The sequence below is a fragment of the Sorex araneus genome, chromosome X (assembly GCF_027595985.1).
Source record: "Sorex araneus isolate mSorAra2 chromosome X, mSorAra2.pri, whole genome shotgun sequence".
In the NCBI taxonomy this organism is placed as follows: Eukaryota; Metazoa; Chordata; class Mammalia; order Eulipotyphla; family Soricidae; genus Sorex; species Sorex araneus.
In genome coordinates this window covers 286954400-286970363 of record NC_073313.1, presented here as the reverse complement: position 1 = coordinate 286970363, position 15964 = coordinate 286954400, and the positions used below count along the sequence as shown (strand labels likewise).

Here is a 15964-nt window from a genome sequence, read left to right as displayed (position 1 = left end):
ATCACTCCTGGTGAGTTTAAGGGATCATACAGGGTACCAAGAATTGAACCGGGTCAGCCACATGCAAGGCAAGCACCCTACCCCCCTGTGCTATCTCTCCAGCCCCCTAAAAAGGTTTTTTAATGGAAGTTTTGGTCAGTTTATTTGTTGTAAATGTATTTATATATAGGTACGTAGTTGTAGGTCTTTTGAAAATGGAACTAAGGTTAGAAATTAGAAATTTCTGTAATTAAGTTACTCTAGCTTCCTAATTCCCTAGTAAATATCTTTAAAGAAAGTGGTTTTGTCAGATACACCATGAGTTTAAACTTGAAGAATAATTGACTTTATAAAATTGGGCTAGTAAATTATTTACTGGGCAAGGCAATTTAAAACAATTTCAGTCGTACTTCTTTTTGCAGTTTCATATCAGAAGTATCTAGTATATTTAAAGATACATGTGGAAATGGAGTTTTGGTTATTATGCTGGAGGTTTCATAATGACATGTTACAGGCTGGTAGTCCCACTCAGGATCCTGTTGTCAGGGCTGTAGAAGTGGAGAATAAAGCCAGCAGGCATTTCTCCTGCTCAGGGCTGGCTTCTCCCCATCTCACATGTGCTTTGTCTCTTCTTAAAGCATATCAGCTATGTTAGTTGTACCCAACCCCCATCCCACACACTTATTCCGCTCATTTCACGTGAATTACCTCTTTAATTTCAGCCTGTGGATTTTGAGTAGACACATTCATTCCAAAACATATGAAACTGAACCAATTTTGTAATGTTAATTTGGTTTTGTTTTTCTTTTTAAATTCAGAAGCAGAGAATTTTTTATTCTTGACCAATTAATTAGTCTTGCTTCTACTTCCATTTGCTTCTTGGCTGGAAGAAACTTTGTTTCTTGGTGGGGTAGAGGTTAAGAGATCTGGCTGAGCTCTTAGGTATAGCCTTGCCTTTTCAGTGTCATGTTAGAACAGGTCAGCAGAAGTGATGAATTCCTCTGGTAAGCTACTTAAAAGCCATATATCCCAGGTTATACTAACCCCAAATTGTTCCTGTGTTCATATGATTGACTTTCATAAAATCCCCCAAGTTCTCAGTCAAATGTAGAACATTTCAGAAACACAGTATGACAGCTCTCTCATTTTCCCTGTCCTGAGAGGGGTATTAAAGCCTCCTTTTCCTGGTTCTTAAAGAGTGTTGTACAGAATAACAGGCTGTCTCTTTAAGAAGTGATTTCACAATGAGTGGGTCAGGAAGGAAATCAAGGAAGAAATCAAAAAATACTTAGAAACAAATGAGAATGAAGACACGAGCTGCCAAAACCTATGGGACGCAGCTAAAGCCGTGTTAAGGGGAAAATTTATAGCTCTCCAAGCATTCCTCAGGAAGGAAGAAAGGGCCCACATAGACAGCTTGACTTCACGACTCAAGACCTTAGAAAAGGACCAGAAAAGGGAACCCAAACCAGATCGAAGGAAAGAAATAATAAAAATTAGAGCAGAAATTAATGACATGGAAACCAAAAAGACAATCCGAAAGATCAATGAAACAAAGAGCTGGTTCTTCGAGAAAATAAACAAGATTGATAAACCGCTAGCAAGACTCACAAAGAAAGAAAGAGAAAGAACCCTAATAAATCGAATCAGAAATGAAAAGGGGGACATCATAACAGAAACCAGTGAGATTCAAAAGATCATTAGAGACTACTTCGAAAGTCTATATGCCACAAAACAGGAGAACCTAAAAGAAATGGATGGATTCCTCGATTCTTACAATCTCCCAAGACTGAACAAAGAAGACTTGGAATACCTGAATAGACCCATCAATGTTAAGGAAATTGAAGCTGTGATCAAAAACCTCCCCAAAAACAAAAGCCCAGGCCCAGATGGCTTCACTGGCGAATTCTTCCAAACATTTAAAGAAGACCTGCTGCCTGTTTTCCTCAAACTTTTCCAGGAAATTGAAAAAACAGGAACTCTCCCAAACAGTTTCTATGAAGCACATATCTCCCTAATACCAAAAGCAAACAAAGACACCACTAAGAAAGAAAATTACAGACCAATTTCCCTGATGAACACCGATGCGAAGATCCTCAACAAAATACTAGCAAATAGGATCCAACAACTCATCAAAAAGATTATACATCACGACCAAGTGGGATTCATCCCAGGGATGCAAGGATGGTTTAACATTCGGAAATCAATCAACATAATCCAGCATATCAGCAAAAGTAAAGATAAAAACCATATGATCATATCAATAGATGCAGAGAAAGCATTTGACAAGATCCAACATCCTTTCATGATGAAAACCCTCGCCAAAATGGGGTTTGGAGGAACTTTCCTCAAGATAGTCGAAGCCATCTATCACAAGCCTACGGCAAGCATTATCCTCAACGGGGAAAAACTAAGGGCCTTTCCTCTGAGATCAGGCACAAGACAAGGATGCCCACTCTCACCACTCCTCTTCAATATAGTACTGGAAGTACTTGCGATAGCTATTAGACAAGAAAAAGAGATTAAGGGCATCCAGATAGGAAGGGAAGAAATCAAACTCTCACTATTTGCAGACGACATGATACTATATCTAGAGAAGCCTAAAACCTCTACTAAGAAACTCTTAGAAACAATAGACTTATACAGTAAAGTTGCAGGCTACAAAATCAATACCCAAAAATCCATGGCCTTCATATATGCAAACAATGAGGCAGAGGAAAGGGACATGAAAAAAGCAATCCCATTCACAATCGTGCCCCAGAAAATCAAGTACCTCGGAATCAGCTTAACCAAGGAAGTAAAAGACCTTTACAAAGAAAACTACATAACGCTACTCCATGAAATCAAAGAGGACATGAGGAAATGGAAACATATACCCTGCTCGTGGATAGGGAGAATCAATGTTGTCAAAATGGCAATACTCCCTAAAGCATTATACAGATTCAATGCGATCCCTATAAATATACCCATGACACTCTTCAAAGAAATGGATCAAGCAATCCTAAAATTCATATGGAATAACAAACGTCCAAGGATAGCTAAAACAATTCTTGGGAAAAAGATGATGGGAGGCATCACCATCCCCAACCTCAAACTTTACTACAAAGCAGTAACAATTAAAACAGCATGGTACTGGAACAAAGGCAGAGCCGTAGACCAATGGAACAGGGTGGAATATCCCTACACACAACCCCAAATGTATGACCATCTAATCTTTGATAAGGGAGCAAGAGATGTGAAGTGGAGCAAGGAAAGCCTCTTTAACAAATGGTGCTGGCACAACTGGACAACCACATGCAAAAAAATGGGTTTAGACCTTGACCTGACACCATGCACAAAAGTCAGATCAAAATGGATTAAAGACCTCAACATCAGACCACAAACCATAAGGTACATTGAAGACAAGGTCGGCGAAACCCTCCACGATATTGAAGATAAAGGTATCTTCAAAGGTGGCACGGAACTAAGCAATCTAGTAAAAACAGAGATCAACAAATGGGACTACATTAAACTAAAAAGCTTCTGCACCGCAAGAGATACATTGACCAGAATCCAAAGACTATCCACAGAATGGGAAAGGATATTTACACAATACCCATCAGATAAGGGGTTGATATCAATGGTATATAAAGCACTGGTTGAACTCTACAAGAAGAAAACATCCAACCCCATCAAAAAATGGGGCGAAGAAATGAACAGAAACTTTACCAAGGAAGAAATACGAATGGCCAAAAGGCACATGAAAAAGTGCTCTGCATCACTAATCATCAGAGAGATGCAGATCAAAACAACCATGAGATACCACCTCACACCACAGAGACTAGCACACATCCAAAAGAACAAAAGCAACCGCTGTTGGAGAGGATGTGGGGAGAAAGGGACCCTTCTTCACTGCTGGTGGGAATGCCGACTGGTTCAGCCCTTCTGGAAAACAATTTGGACGATTCTCAAAAAATTAGATATTGAATTCCCATTTGACCCAGCAATACCACTGCTGGGAATATATCCCAGAGAGGCAAAAAAGTACAATCGAAACAACATCTGCACATGTATGTTTATCGCAGCACTGTTTACAATAGCCAGAATCTGGAAAAAACCCGAATGCCCCAGAATGGATGACTGGTTGAGGAAACTTTGGTACATCTATACAATGGAATACTATGCAGCTGTTAGAAAAAAGGAGGTCAAGAATTTTGTAGTTAAGTGGATGGGCATGAAAAGTTTCATGCTGAGTGAAATGAGTCAGGAAGAGAGAGACAGACATAGAAAGATTGCACTCATCTATGGTATATAGAATAACAGAGTGGGAGACTATCACCCAAGAACTGTAGAAATAAGTACCAGGAGGTTGACTCCATGGCTTCGAGGCTGGCCTCACGTTCCAGGGAAAGGTCAATTCAGAGAAGCGATCACCAACTACATTGTAGTCGAAGGCCATGTGGGGGAAGGGAGTTGCGGGCTGAATGAGGGCTAGAGACTGAGCACAGCGGCCACTCAACACGTTTATTGCAAACCACAACAGCTAATTAGAGAGAGAGAACAGAAGGGAATGCCTTGCCACAGTGGCAGGGTGGGGTGGGGGGGAGATGGGATTGGGGAGGGTGGGAGGGACGCTGGGTTTACGGGTGGTGGAGAATGGGCACTGGTGAAGGGATGGGTTCCCGAACTTTGTATGAGGGAAGTATAAGCACAAAAGTGTATAAATCTGTAACTGTACCCTCACGGTGATTCTCTAATTAAAAATAAATAAAATTAAAAAAAAAAAAAAAAAAGAAGTGATTTCACATGGTTCTATGTGTCCTTTGTGTTGAATTCTTGGCAATGAAGAACTCTGCTTTTCTTTGTTATATATGGTTGTTTCAGGATGGAGCTGTTTTAGTACAGTGGGTAGAGAGTTTACCTTGTATGCAGCCAACCCAAGTTTGATCCCTGGTATTCGATATGGTCCCTCGTGCATTGCTGAGTCCAAAACCATAAAACCATAAACAAAAAAAGTAGTTGCTTCCCAGAATTTATGATGAGTCCATAGAACCTAGTCAACGTCGTATAAAACAACAGTCTTTAGCTGTTTGGTTTGGGTGCCACACCCACAGCACTGTGGCTTCCTCTGACCCAGCGCTGTCACCCAGCTGTTTCTTTGTGTTCTTTGGATCTTTACAAAGACAGATTTTATACACATGATCGTGTTCCCTCATCCAAAGACTTTCTGCACCTGTTCGGCCTACCATCACTCCTGAGTCACAAAGGAACAGGCGAAACTGGTCAACTGAAGTTAGGAAAAATGAAAATTCAGTTCCTCAGTTGCACAAGTCTTATCTCTCTATTACAGTGTCTGATTCTGGGTTCCGAGGAGGGTCATTACTGGCACTTTTTAATCTAGAGTAATAGTTTCCCACCATACAAAAGCTGACTCTGCCCAGTTGCGTGATGAGGGACTTCCACATTTCTGTCTTCTTTGAGACTGGAGTCTAAGCTCATATATTTCCCATCACTATTTTCCTTCCCAGGTTACTGCTCTGAGTTTGAGTGTCAAGACTTTCTCCCCAAAGGTTTCTTTTGTCCTGATGAACACTTACTTGATGCCATCATTTAGACTGGCAGCTCTCAGAGTTGAGGTGCTGATTCCGAGCTCCATTTCTCACCCCTCTCAGTACAAGAGGGCTTGGAAGTAGGTGCCTCCTTCCCCACCTTGATTTCAGGCCAATCCCGTCATTAGTGGAGGGAATTCTTTTTCCCCTGAAGGGACAGTTCATTTCAATTAGGTTGATTGGTGATGTTTTCTTTTATCACTGTATCACTGTCATCCCGTTGATACCGATTTGCTGGAACAGGCTCCAGTAATGTCTCCATTCGTCCTAGCCCTGAGATTTTAGCAGCCTCTCTTTACTCATTCTTCCCAGCGGTGCTGCATTGGAGACTTTTTCAGGGTAAGGGGAATGAGACCCATCATTATTACTGTATTTGGCATATCGAATACACCACGGAGAGCTTGCCAGGCTCAGCCGTGCAGGCAGGATGCTTTCGGTACCTTGCCAGGTTCTCTGAGAGGGAGAAGTAGGCTGTTAGAGGTCAAGCTAGTAGAAGACTAATTAGTAGAAGACATAAATTTAAAATTAATGAGAATAATGTATAATATTGAATTGCATTATTTAGAATGTAAACTCCATGGAAAGAAGGTTCTCTTTTATTTTTGTCTGTTTTGTACACCACATATCAGCTGTGCCTAAAACAAATTTAACACATAGAAGATCAACAAATCTTTGAAAATTTATTATTGTAAAAACTGTTTAGAAACTTCTCATACTTTGGGTCTGTGGAAAACTATCAAAGAAATACCTGGTTTCAACTTTTATACCTGTTGGTAAATAGTAACTTTCACTGTGGTCGGGACACTTAAAGTTATGTCCTGGCCCACTCTAGGCACACACAGTTCATCCATGGTGATTGGATCCACAGTGATTTTTGCCTCTTGCCGATTTTGCAAGGCAGTAAAGAGAGATTCATTAGCTCCCGATCTTTAAGGCAAAGATTAGGATTACTTCTCAAGGACCAGGGGATTGGTGGGAGGTCAAATTACACAAAAAATTCTTTCTGACTTTGACTAATCTTCGGGTTCCTTTGGGTGTCTCCTCCCCATTTGGGAAAATACTCAGATTTCACTTATAATTAATTTGTTTTATAAATGGTATTGTTCTCTTGGAAGATTTTTTTTTTCTATTCTGACTCTGAGATTCTTTCTTGCCCTTTGTTGTTACTTGAATATTAAAACGGCACAAATGGGAGGCAACACCCTTAACACTTTTCATCTCTTAGCCCCCACTAAGGAGTAAATTGCCTTGCTTTAAACCAATCTCATTTATGTTCAGGGTAAATGACATGTACGACTGAGAACCTCCTAAGCTTGTGCTATGTATCATTGCTTTGGACTAGAAATAATAACACCAATGGCCAGAAAATTTCATACTGCACCCTCCACACTCAGAAAAGATCCTGTAGAAGACAAGGAAAGCACATTGTTTTCCTTAATGATGGAAATTATTTGCTGGGTTAAAGGCCATTTTATTAAAAATTTTACTTAGCCTAAGTTGCTCATTAAATATTTTTACTAAATATGCATACTTCTGTGAAGCTTGAGAGGACTAGAACTCAATAGTGTGCCTGGCTGAGGCTGAGCCCTTCTGTCTTAGAGAAGTTACTGTAGGGATCACTGTGCACTGGCCCAGTTGGAGGTTAATACCTATTCAGGGAGATAATCTTTATTTAAAAAAAAACAAAAACTTCTCCTTCCCACCATTTACCCCCACTGCCTGTTTGGTTAGGAATTTTTATTCTTTGTTCACTGGTACTGCTATGTCCAGAAAATGACATTTTTGAGGTGGGGCCTAATAGTGGAACAGTTGTGAGGTTTGGTCCTCACTCATCACTGAAATAACATTGTCCTAAATATTCTATGGGTGGCTTCTATGTTTATAAGCCATTTGTGTGAACAGGTCTGTTACCTTGTTTATTTTGTAAATAAGATAGAAATTTCAGTATTAGTAATACAAGTCACATTTTTAAAAATTCAGTATTAAGTATTTGAGAAACTCTGGTTCACTTGTATATGGAGTTTAAAAGTAGATTCTGAGAAGTTACTAGATTAATTTGCACCAAAAAGTGACTTAAAAGACAGTTTGCTTGTACCACATAAAAATGTTAAGGAATATTTTTATATTCTAGAAATAAATTAGCTGTTTCTTTGTATAAATGATAGCTATTTGAAGTTGATAATGTTTATAGGTTATTTGCAGAATTTAAGAGTATATCCCCTTTCCTAGGAGTCGGACGTTCGATGGAATCCAAGTTGGCATCTTTGGGAATTAAAACTTGTGGAGATTTGCAGTATATGACCATGGCAAAACTTCAAAAAGAATTTGGTCCTAAAACAGGTCAGATGCTGTATAGGTTCTGCCGTGGTTTGGATGACAGACCAGTTCGAACTGAAAAAGAAAGAAAATCTATTTCAGCTGAAATCAACTATGGAATAAGATTCACACAGGTACAGGCCTCTAAGTAGGTTCACCTTTATTCTTCATATTTTCTCCTGGTCCTCTCCAGCTGGAATCTGGTCTTTCCCTAAGTGGGCAGTGCCCACCCCCTTTGGGCGCTAGCACAGCCCCTCGACTGGTGGTGGTGTTGAGTTCCATTGAAGGGCACTTTCTGTTATATTTTTATGTATTTATTGTTTTTTTAAAGGATATTTTTCAATCACACAATTATTTTTGTTTTTATTTTTAATTTTTTTTTTATTGAATCACCATGAAAAAAGTTACAAAGCTTTCAAATTAAAGTCTCAGTCATACAGTGATCAACCCCCATCCCTTCACCAGTGCACATGTTCCACCACCATGAACCCCAGTATACCCCCCACCTGTGTGGCTAATGATCTTCACTTTATTCTCTCTGTACTTGAATACATCCAATATTTTAACAGAAAACTCACTATTATTATTTGGAATTTTCCCCCCAAAATCAAACCTGCTGAAAAGGCATCATTTGATAGTTTGTCTCGCATTGCTGAAAATGAAGAATATATGAGCTCGCGTGGCCGCAACAGTGGCCGCACAGTTTTGGATTTCTGATATTTTAGTACTTAAGTCTGAAGAGATTTTTGCCAGAAGTCGCCGAAAGAAAAGGCCGAGAGAGAAAAACCTTTCCCCTCCCGGGGCGGTATGGAGTTGTAGCTCAGTTCACAGTCTACATGCATTTCTGTAAGAAGCAGCTGGGTGCCAAAAGTGGTTAGTAGGCCTCCGGGATCATAGTCTTTTAGAAGCAGAGGAGCTGTTTCGTGTGCAACTGCTCTGGATCTCGTCTGGGCGGAGAGAGCACCAGTAACACTCCCCATCCCGAGATCTCCTGTGCGCCACGGCGCTGCAAGCTTGTACCTGTGGTTAGTGGGCTCTATCTCTGTTACATTTTTAAAAGGTAGATTTTCAGGAGGATACTGAGTAATTTTTTTTTTCCTTTTTTGGGTCACACCCGTCAATGCACAGGGGTCACTCCTGGCTCTGCACTCAGGAAATAGCCCTGGCGGTGTTCAGGAGACCATATGGGATGCTATAGGAATTGAACCCGGGTCAGCCACGTGTGAGGCAAACGCCCTACCTGCTGTGCTACCACTCCAGCCCCCTGAGTAATGTTATTCTGGAAAGAACGCTGTGTGCCTAATAAGTTTAGGAATTTTTTTTTTTCTTTTTGGGTCACACCTGGCAATGAACAGGGGTTATTTCTGGCTCATGCACTCAGGAATTACTCCTGGCAGTCCTTAGGGGACCATATGGGATGCTGAAAATCGAACCCGGGTTGGCCGCATGCAAGGTAAACGCCCTATCCGCTGTGCTATCGCTCCAGCCCCAGTTTAGAAATCTTTAAGCTAGACTGATGCTTGAAATACGTTCTTAAATTTTTTGATATTCCTAGGATTTTTGCAGGTTTTGTCTTTAGTAGATGCAGAGTGATAGTAAACCACATACATGTTTTCCATTGAGAGATAAATTACTGGAGAATTGTTAGGTTCATAGGAAAATAACTTGGACACTCTGTTTTCCCTTAGCCAAAAGAAGCAGAAGCTTTTCTTCTGAATCTTTCAGAAGAAATTCAACGACGACTTGAAACTGCTAGCATGAAGGGCAAACGTCTGACCCTCAAAATCATGGTCCGGAAGCCGGGAGCCCCTGTAGAAACTGCAAAATTTGGAGGCCATGGAATTTGTGACAACATAACCAGGTAAACTAATCTTGAAAAGCATACTGGAGAGTATACAACTTGCCTTGCAAGGGCCAGGCCCTAAATTTGATCCATGGCAGCTCAAAGAAAAACTGTTTTACAATAAGAGTGAAGAAAAGTGAGGAAAAGTTTGGCTAAAGATACATTAACTGAGAATTATCAAATACCTCATTGGCAATAGGACTGTCTTTTTCTTTTTGGGGGGAAACCCCAGCAACGGTAGTGAGTTGTGTGTTGAAACTTGGAATGTAATCGAGATAAGCGCAAATGAAGTGAAACTTATCACGTACAAGGGTGGGGACTAGGGAGGTGGGAGGGGGCGGCAGATATACTGGGGGGGTTGGGGATGGAAGATGGGCACTGGTGAAGGGAGGGGTGTTTGAATATTGTATAACTGACATAATCCTGAGAACTTTGTAACCCTCCACTTGGTGATTCAATAAAAAAAAAAAAAAAAAAGATACATTAACTGATTTATTTGCTACCCAGTGGAGCCATGTGTTGGCCTATTTGAATTAGGTTTATGCTTGGGTTGAAGGTAGTTGGCTGGCAAGTGTAGAACGTGGCAGAAAAGGGAAAGGCAGAGAGCTGTGATCCACACCTCTTGGCTACGGACTTGCAGGGCAGTTACAGTCACTTCAGAAATGATATGAATGAGGGCTGGACTGATAGCACGGTGGGTAGGGTGTTGCCTTGCATGCAGCCAACCCGGGTTTGATTCCCAGCATCCCATGTGGTCCCCTGAGCACTGCCAGAGGTGATACCTGAGTGCAGAGCCAGGAGTAACCCTTGTGCATTGCCGGTTACTCCTGCCGGTCACTTTTGTGACCCAAAAAGCCAAAAAAAAAAAAAAAAGAAATGTGAATGAGACAGTTACTTAGGTATGATTTCTGTTTATAAAAGATTAATCATTGTAATATCTAAAAACTGCTAGAGATCCACTAATACAAAATGTAAGATTCACGCAATATAAACAATTTGCCTGTAATTCTATTTTACACAACACAATGTTTTTTATCTGTCGGTTACAGGAAAATTTGAAATTTTCCATTCCGAAAATTACATTAGGAAATACTGCTTTAAGGATTAGTTCATGCTAACCACATATGTATGTGTGTGTACAGATATTCACACATGTTCATGTTATAGACTGGCAAGAATAATGATGTGACTACTTTTGAGCACAGAAAACTTCCAGTTTCATCAGTACATTGATACACCATGAAAATAGGTATTATACATTAATCTAATAATACAGCTGGTAATATTTGAGCTCTTTCTATTTACCTGTTTAAATAAGAAATATTATATACCTGTAGTTCAGATGGTAGTTTACAATAGTGTTAGCAGTTCATTTCTCTGTTAAGTCAGTTCTCAAACCAGGAATATAATTATTACTTAAATGTGTTTTATGTAGGGAAAAAATTAGGTGTAGGCCAGGAGTTAGGATAGTGATAAAGATGCGTGCCTGGCATATGCCCAGCTCAGGTTTGACTTCTGGCACCCTGAGCATCACCAGGAGTAATTCATGAGTACAGAGCCAGGAATAAACTCTCTGAACATTGTCAGTTGTGACTCAAACCCAAAACAAACCAAAAAAAATGAGGTTAATTAATACCCCTATTCAAGTACAATACTTATTCAGCTTTTTATAAATTCAGGCTTTTTATAAGCAGAAAGTCTTACTAAATACATTTTTATACTAAACTTTGAAAAAAGTTTTATTATAAAATTTTAAAGATGTAAAACAGTAGAATAATAGAGGTCAAGAATGATAGTAGAGGAAGCAGGGCACTTGCTTTGCACATAACCAGTGTGGTGTCAGTCCGTGGGATTGTTGCTGGGTCCCTTGAATAGAAAGTTCTTTCAGGTGGGAAAGAGCCTACTTGAAATGTTAGCTTTAACATTGGCCCTATGTTTCCAATATTTAGAAGAAAATTTAAATGTTTTTATTAAATTTCTGTAAGATATAGTTACAATTATGATTTGATTTCAGTCATACAGTTTTCCAACAGCCATCCCTTCACCAGTGCACATTTCCCACCACCTGTGCCCCCCCCCACCTCAGTCTACCTTTGTGGCAGACACCTCTCTCTCTTCTCTCTTTCTCTCTCTCTTCCACTTCCCCTTCTCTCTCTCTCCTCTGCCTCTCTCTCCCCTCTCTCCCTCTCTTTCCCTTCTCCCTCTCTCTCTTCTCCCTTTTTCTCTCTCTCCCTCTCTCTCCTCTGTCTTCCGTTTCTCCCTCCCTTCCACCCTCCCTCTTCCTCCCTCTCTCTGTCTCTGTCCCTCTGTCCCCATCTCTGTCTATCTATCTGTCTGTCTCTGTCTGTCTCTCTCCCCCACCCTTCTCTACCCCTTCCCCTCCCCTGTCTGTGATTTGCAATACTGTTACTGAAAGGTTCTCATGTGTATCCCTTTACCTCCTTTCAGTACTCAGTTCTTGTCCAGAATGATCATTTCCAGTATCATTGTCATAATGGTCCCTTCTCTGTCCTAACTGCCCTCCTCCCTCTCCCCCAAACCTGTGGCAAGCTTCCTACCATGGACCAGTCCTGCCCCTTGTGTCTACTGCCTTTTGGTATTTTCTTGTACTTTGTTTGTTTGCTTTTTTTATCCTGTGAGTGCTATCGTTCTGTATCTGTCCTCCTCCCTTTATCGCATTTCACTCAGCTTAATACTTTCCATGTCCATCTATGTATAAGCAAATTTCATGTCATGGGTATTTTTATAGGGATTGCATTGAATCTCTCTGTTACATGAGTTTTGTAAGCTATGTATGAGTTTTATGTAAAAGATTATATGTTATCAGGACTTTGTGGGGGCTGGAGCAATAACACAGTGGGTAGGGCGCTTGCCTTACACCTGGCCGACCCGGGTTCGATTCCCAGCATTCCATATGGTCCCCCAAGCACCGACAGGAGTAATTCCTGAGTTCAGAGCCAGGAATAACCCTGGTGCATCGCCGGGTGTGACCCCCTCCCCAAAAAGTAAATAAAAAAAAAGACTTTGTAAGATCCCCACAGCATAAGCTATTACTAGCTTACCTTTGAGAGTGTTTTTGACGCAGCTATAGTCTAAAGCAGTGGTTTTCAAACTCGTTAGAACTATGAACCAGTGAAAATTGAAGTATTTCTCACACCAATAATGCAGAAAGAAAAAATATATGTGTATGTATGTATGTATAAACATCACATATACTTATAGTTTATCTACATGAGCCAGATAGAACAAGTTCGTGGTAACGTTTTTGGGCTGGCAGAAAATTTATGCTTACTTTCAGTTAAGAAGTATTTGGTATTTAGTCTTTAGTATTTGGCTCATGAAATGTGCTCGTACTCCATAGGCCAAGGGAGATGGCCCTCGTGGTAGAGCCCAGGGTTCAAACCCTGGTACTGCATGGCCCCCTCAGACTTCACCAGGAATAACCCTGTTTTTTAAAAAAAAAGTTAGTATAGTTCAGAGGGCACTTGCCTTGCATGCAACTGACCAGGACTGTCTGAGCCTCACCAGCTGTAATCCCTGAGCACAAAGCTGGAGTAATTCCTTAGCACAGCTGGGTGTGGCCCAGCAGCCAAAAAGAACAAGAAACTAAATGAAAAGTGCTTTATATTCTGAAGTCATGTCATCTACCTTCATCGGTCCTCATGGAAAGCTCCATGGCAATCATACAGCACTAAAATTTGATACATTCTAACTTTATGAAAATAGCAAAATTTCACGTTGCATATCCAAGGCCACATACAGATTTATTGCCACTTTGGAAAATTGTTCTTTCAACAGTTTTTTCAACAGTTCTTTCAACAGACTGAAAATATTCCATCCACATTGGAGTCCTTTTGCATGTCTGTATTGTTTTTTAAATTTATTTTTTTTTTTGGCCCACACCCAGCAGTGCTCCGGGCTTCCTCCTGCTTTGCACTCAGGAATGACTCCTGGCAGCACTCAGAGGACCATACGGGACTAGGGATCAAACCTGGGTTGGCCACATGCAAGGCAAGAGCCCTACTCACTATATTACTGCTCTCACCCCCTTGTCTGTATTTTTAATTGAAATTTGTAGCCATATACATCTGCCTCTGTAGCTTTTGTTTTCAGTTTCTCACTCACCGGCTTGGTATGCCATTTGTTTCAACATTTTATTGATTTCTCTTGGATTTAGATTGTATATTTAGATACATTCTTGTTAAAATTCCATTTTTAGCTTCTTTAGCTTTTGTCAAATATTTTCTGCTGTAGATGAGAATTTTTTTTAATTAGCCACTATTACAATGTTATTCATGGCTGAATTTCCTCACACCAATCTCATCAAGTGTATCTGTTTCCCTCTACCAGCGCCCCCTTTTTCCTTCCTTCTCCAGCGTGCCTCCCTGACAGGCCACTGAAGGTTTGACAGTAGTCCTTTGGCTCTCCTGCTTTCACTGCTGGCAGTCCTGTGGTTCAGACCTGTAATTGCATCTTCAGGTTTTTTTTTGGTGGGGGGGGGGGCACACCGGCGATGCTCAGGGGTTACTCTTAGTTCTGTACTCAGGAATTACCCCTGGCAGTGCTCAGGGGACCATATGGAATGTTGGGAATCAAACCCGGGTCAGCCGCATGCAAGGCAAACGCCATACCTGCTGTGCTATCACTCCAGCCCTGGATCTTCTTATAGTTGAACCTCTTCACTGTCAGTGTGTCTGGGGCCCCTGGTCCTCTCTTTACTCTCCATTCACCTTTCTTCCTTTTCCCCTTCAGTTTCTTTTCTTCCCCATCCTTAGTTCTATAGACCAGGTTCTAGGGCATGCTCAGTATCCCACTACTGATGCGTTCAAGATATGTTGTTCTTGCTTGTCCTGTTATCCTTGTCCTGTTACTTTATATACAGCAGATAAGTGAGTTCCTCAGTATTTGTCTTCTTCTGATTTACTTCATTTAACATGATATCCCAGTTTCATCCAAGTTTTAGCAGATTGCATGATTTCATCCTTCCTTAGAATTGCGTAGTATTTTATTGTGTAAAAATACTCACAAAGATGAACCAAAAAACCTCCAAACCCTATTAAAAAACGGAGAGAGGAAATGAACAGACACTGCTCTAAGGAAGAGAGACGGGTGGTCAGTAAGCACATTTAAAAAAGAGTTCATTATCATTTCTCAGGGAAATTTAAGTCAACAGTAATGACACCATCTCACACCAATGGGATTGGCACATAACGTGGGAACCTGGAACAATCTGTTGGAAGGGATGCAGAGACAAAGGGATGCATCCACTACCAGGAGTGTGTGTGTTGTCTGGTTCAACAGTATGGCGATGTCTCAGGGAAGGAGCTTACCACCCAGCGATTCCACTCCTTGGTATCTATTCTCAGGGCACTTAAACGTTTGTCCAGAAGTACTACATGTGCCTTTACTCATTGTAGCACTTAGTGCTGTAGCTAAGATAGGTAATCAGCTGAGGTGCCCAGTGACAGATGAGTGGATAATGTGATGAGAATTTATTCTTTCCTCTTCCATTCTTATTGCTGTTGGCCCGGTTTGTATATTTCCTTTGTCCCTGTGGTCTTGTTTTTGGTTCATTTATTAATCCAGTTCCATCTTATGATCTGTCTGGTCTGTTCACAATCACATGTGCTTTGCTGCTGAGCTTTTCCTCTAGTTCCGAGTATGTTTTATTTGCCTTCATGTAAGTTGCCATTGAAGTTTCTCTCCAAGTTCCCTACTTGTTGGAAGGGGGTTTGTGTTTACATTGTCATCTCTCTTACTTGGCGCGTTCTCTCTTGAGGCTTCCTGCCTGCTACAAGATTCGGGATGCAGCATCCCAGGATGTCCAGTCTCTGTGATCTCTTTCAGATCCTAGTTTTCCAGAATCTTGGATCTCCGCCATCTTAAATTCATTTGGTAGTTATCCAGGCACAACTTCTGATAACTGATAACTGAGAAAGAATGTACAGATGTAAATTTTTTAAATCTGTGGTTTTTTGTTTGTTTTTGTTTTTTCTTTTTTGCTTTTTGGGTCACACCCGGCGATGCACAGGGGTTACTCCTGGCTCTGCACTCAGGAATTACTCCTGGCGGTGCTCAGGGGACCATATGGGATGCTGGGATTAGAACCCGGGTTGACCGCGTGCAAGGCCAACGCACTACCCGCTGTGCTATCAGTCCAGCCCCAAAATCTGTGTTTTTAATGCTTAATGTTGAGACTTGAAATTTATAAATGTACTTTTTAAGATGTAGACAGAAT

The 15964-nt window shown here is 40.9% G+C and overlaps 1 protein-coding gene across 10 annotated transcripts in view; it reads left to right on the top strand.

Moving 5' to 3' along the window:
- Positions 1-15964, top strand: part of REV1 (REV1 DNA directed polymerase) — a 100231-nt gene that overhangs the window by 74926 nt on the left and 9341 nt on the right. For all 10 annotated transcript variants that reach the window (XM_055120095.1, XM_055120089.1, XM_055120088.1 and 7 more), the window contains 2 exons: positions 7797-8017; positions 9572-9744. In XM_055120095.1, the coding sequence (XP_054976070.1) occupies positions 7797-8017; positions 9572-9744 (394 nt within the window). The remainder of the gene's footprint in view (positions 1-7796; positions 8018-9571; positions 9745-15964) is intronic.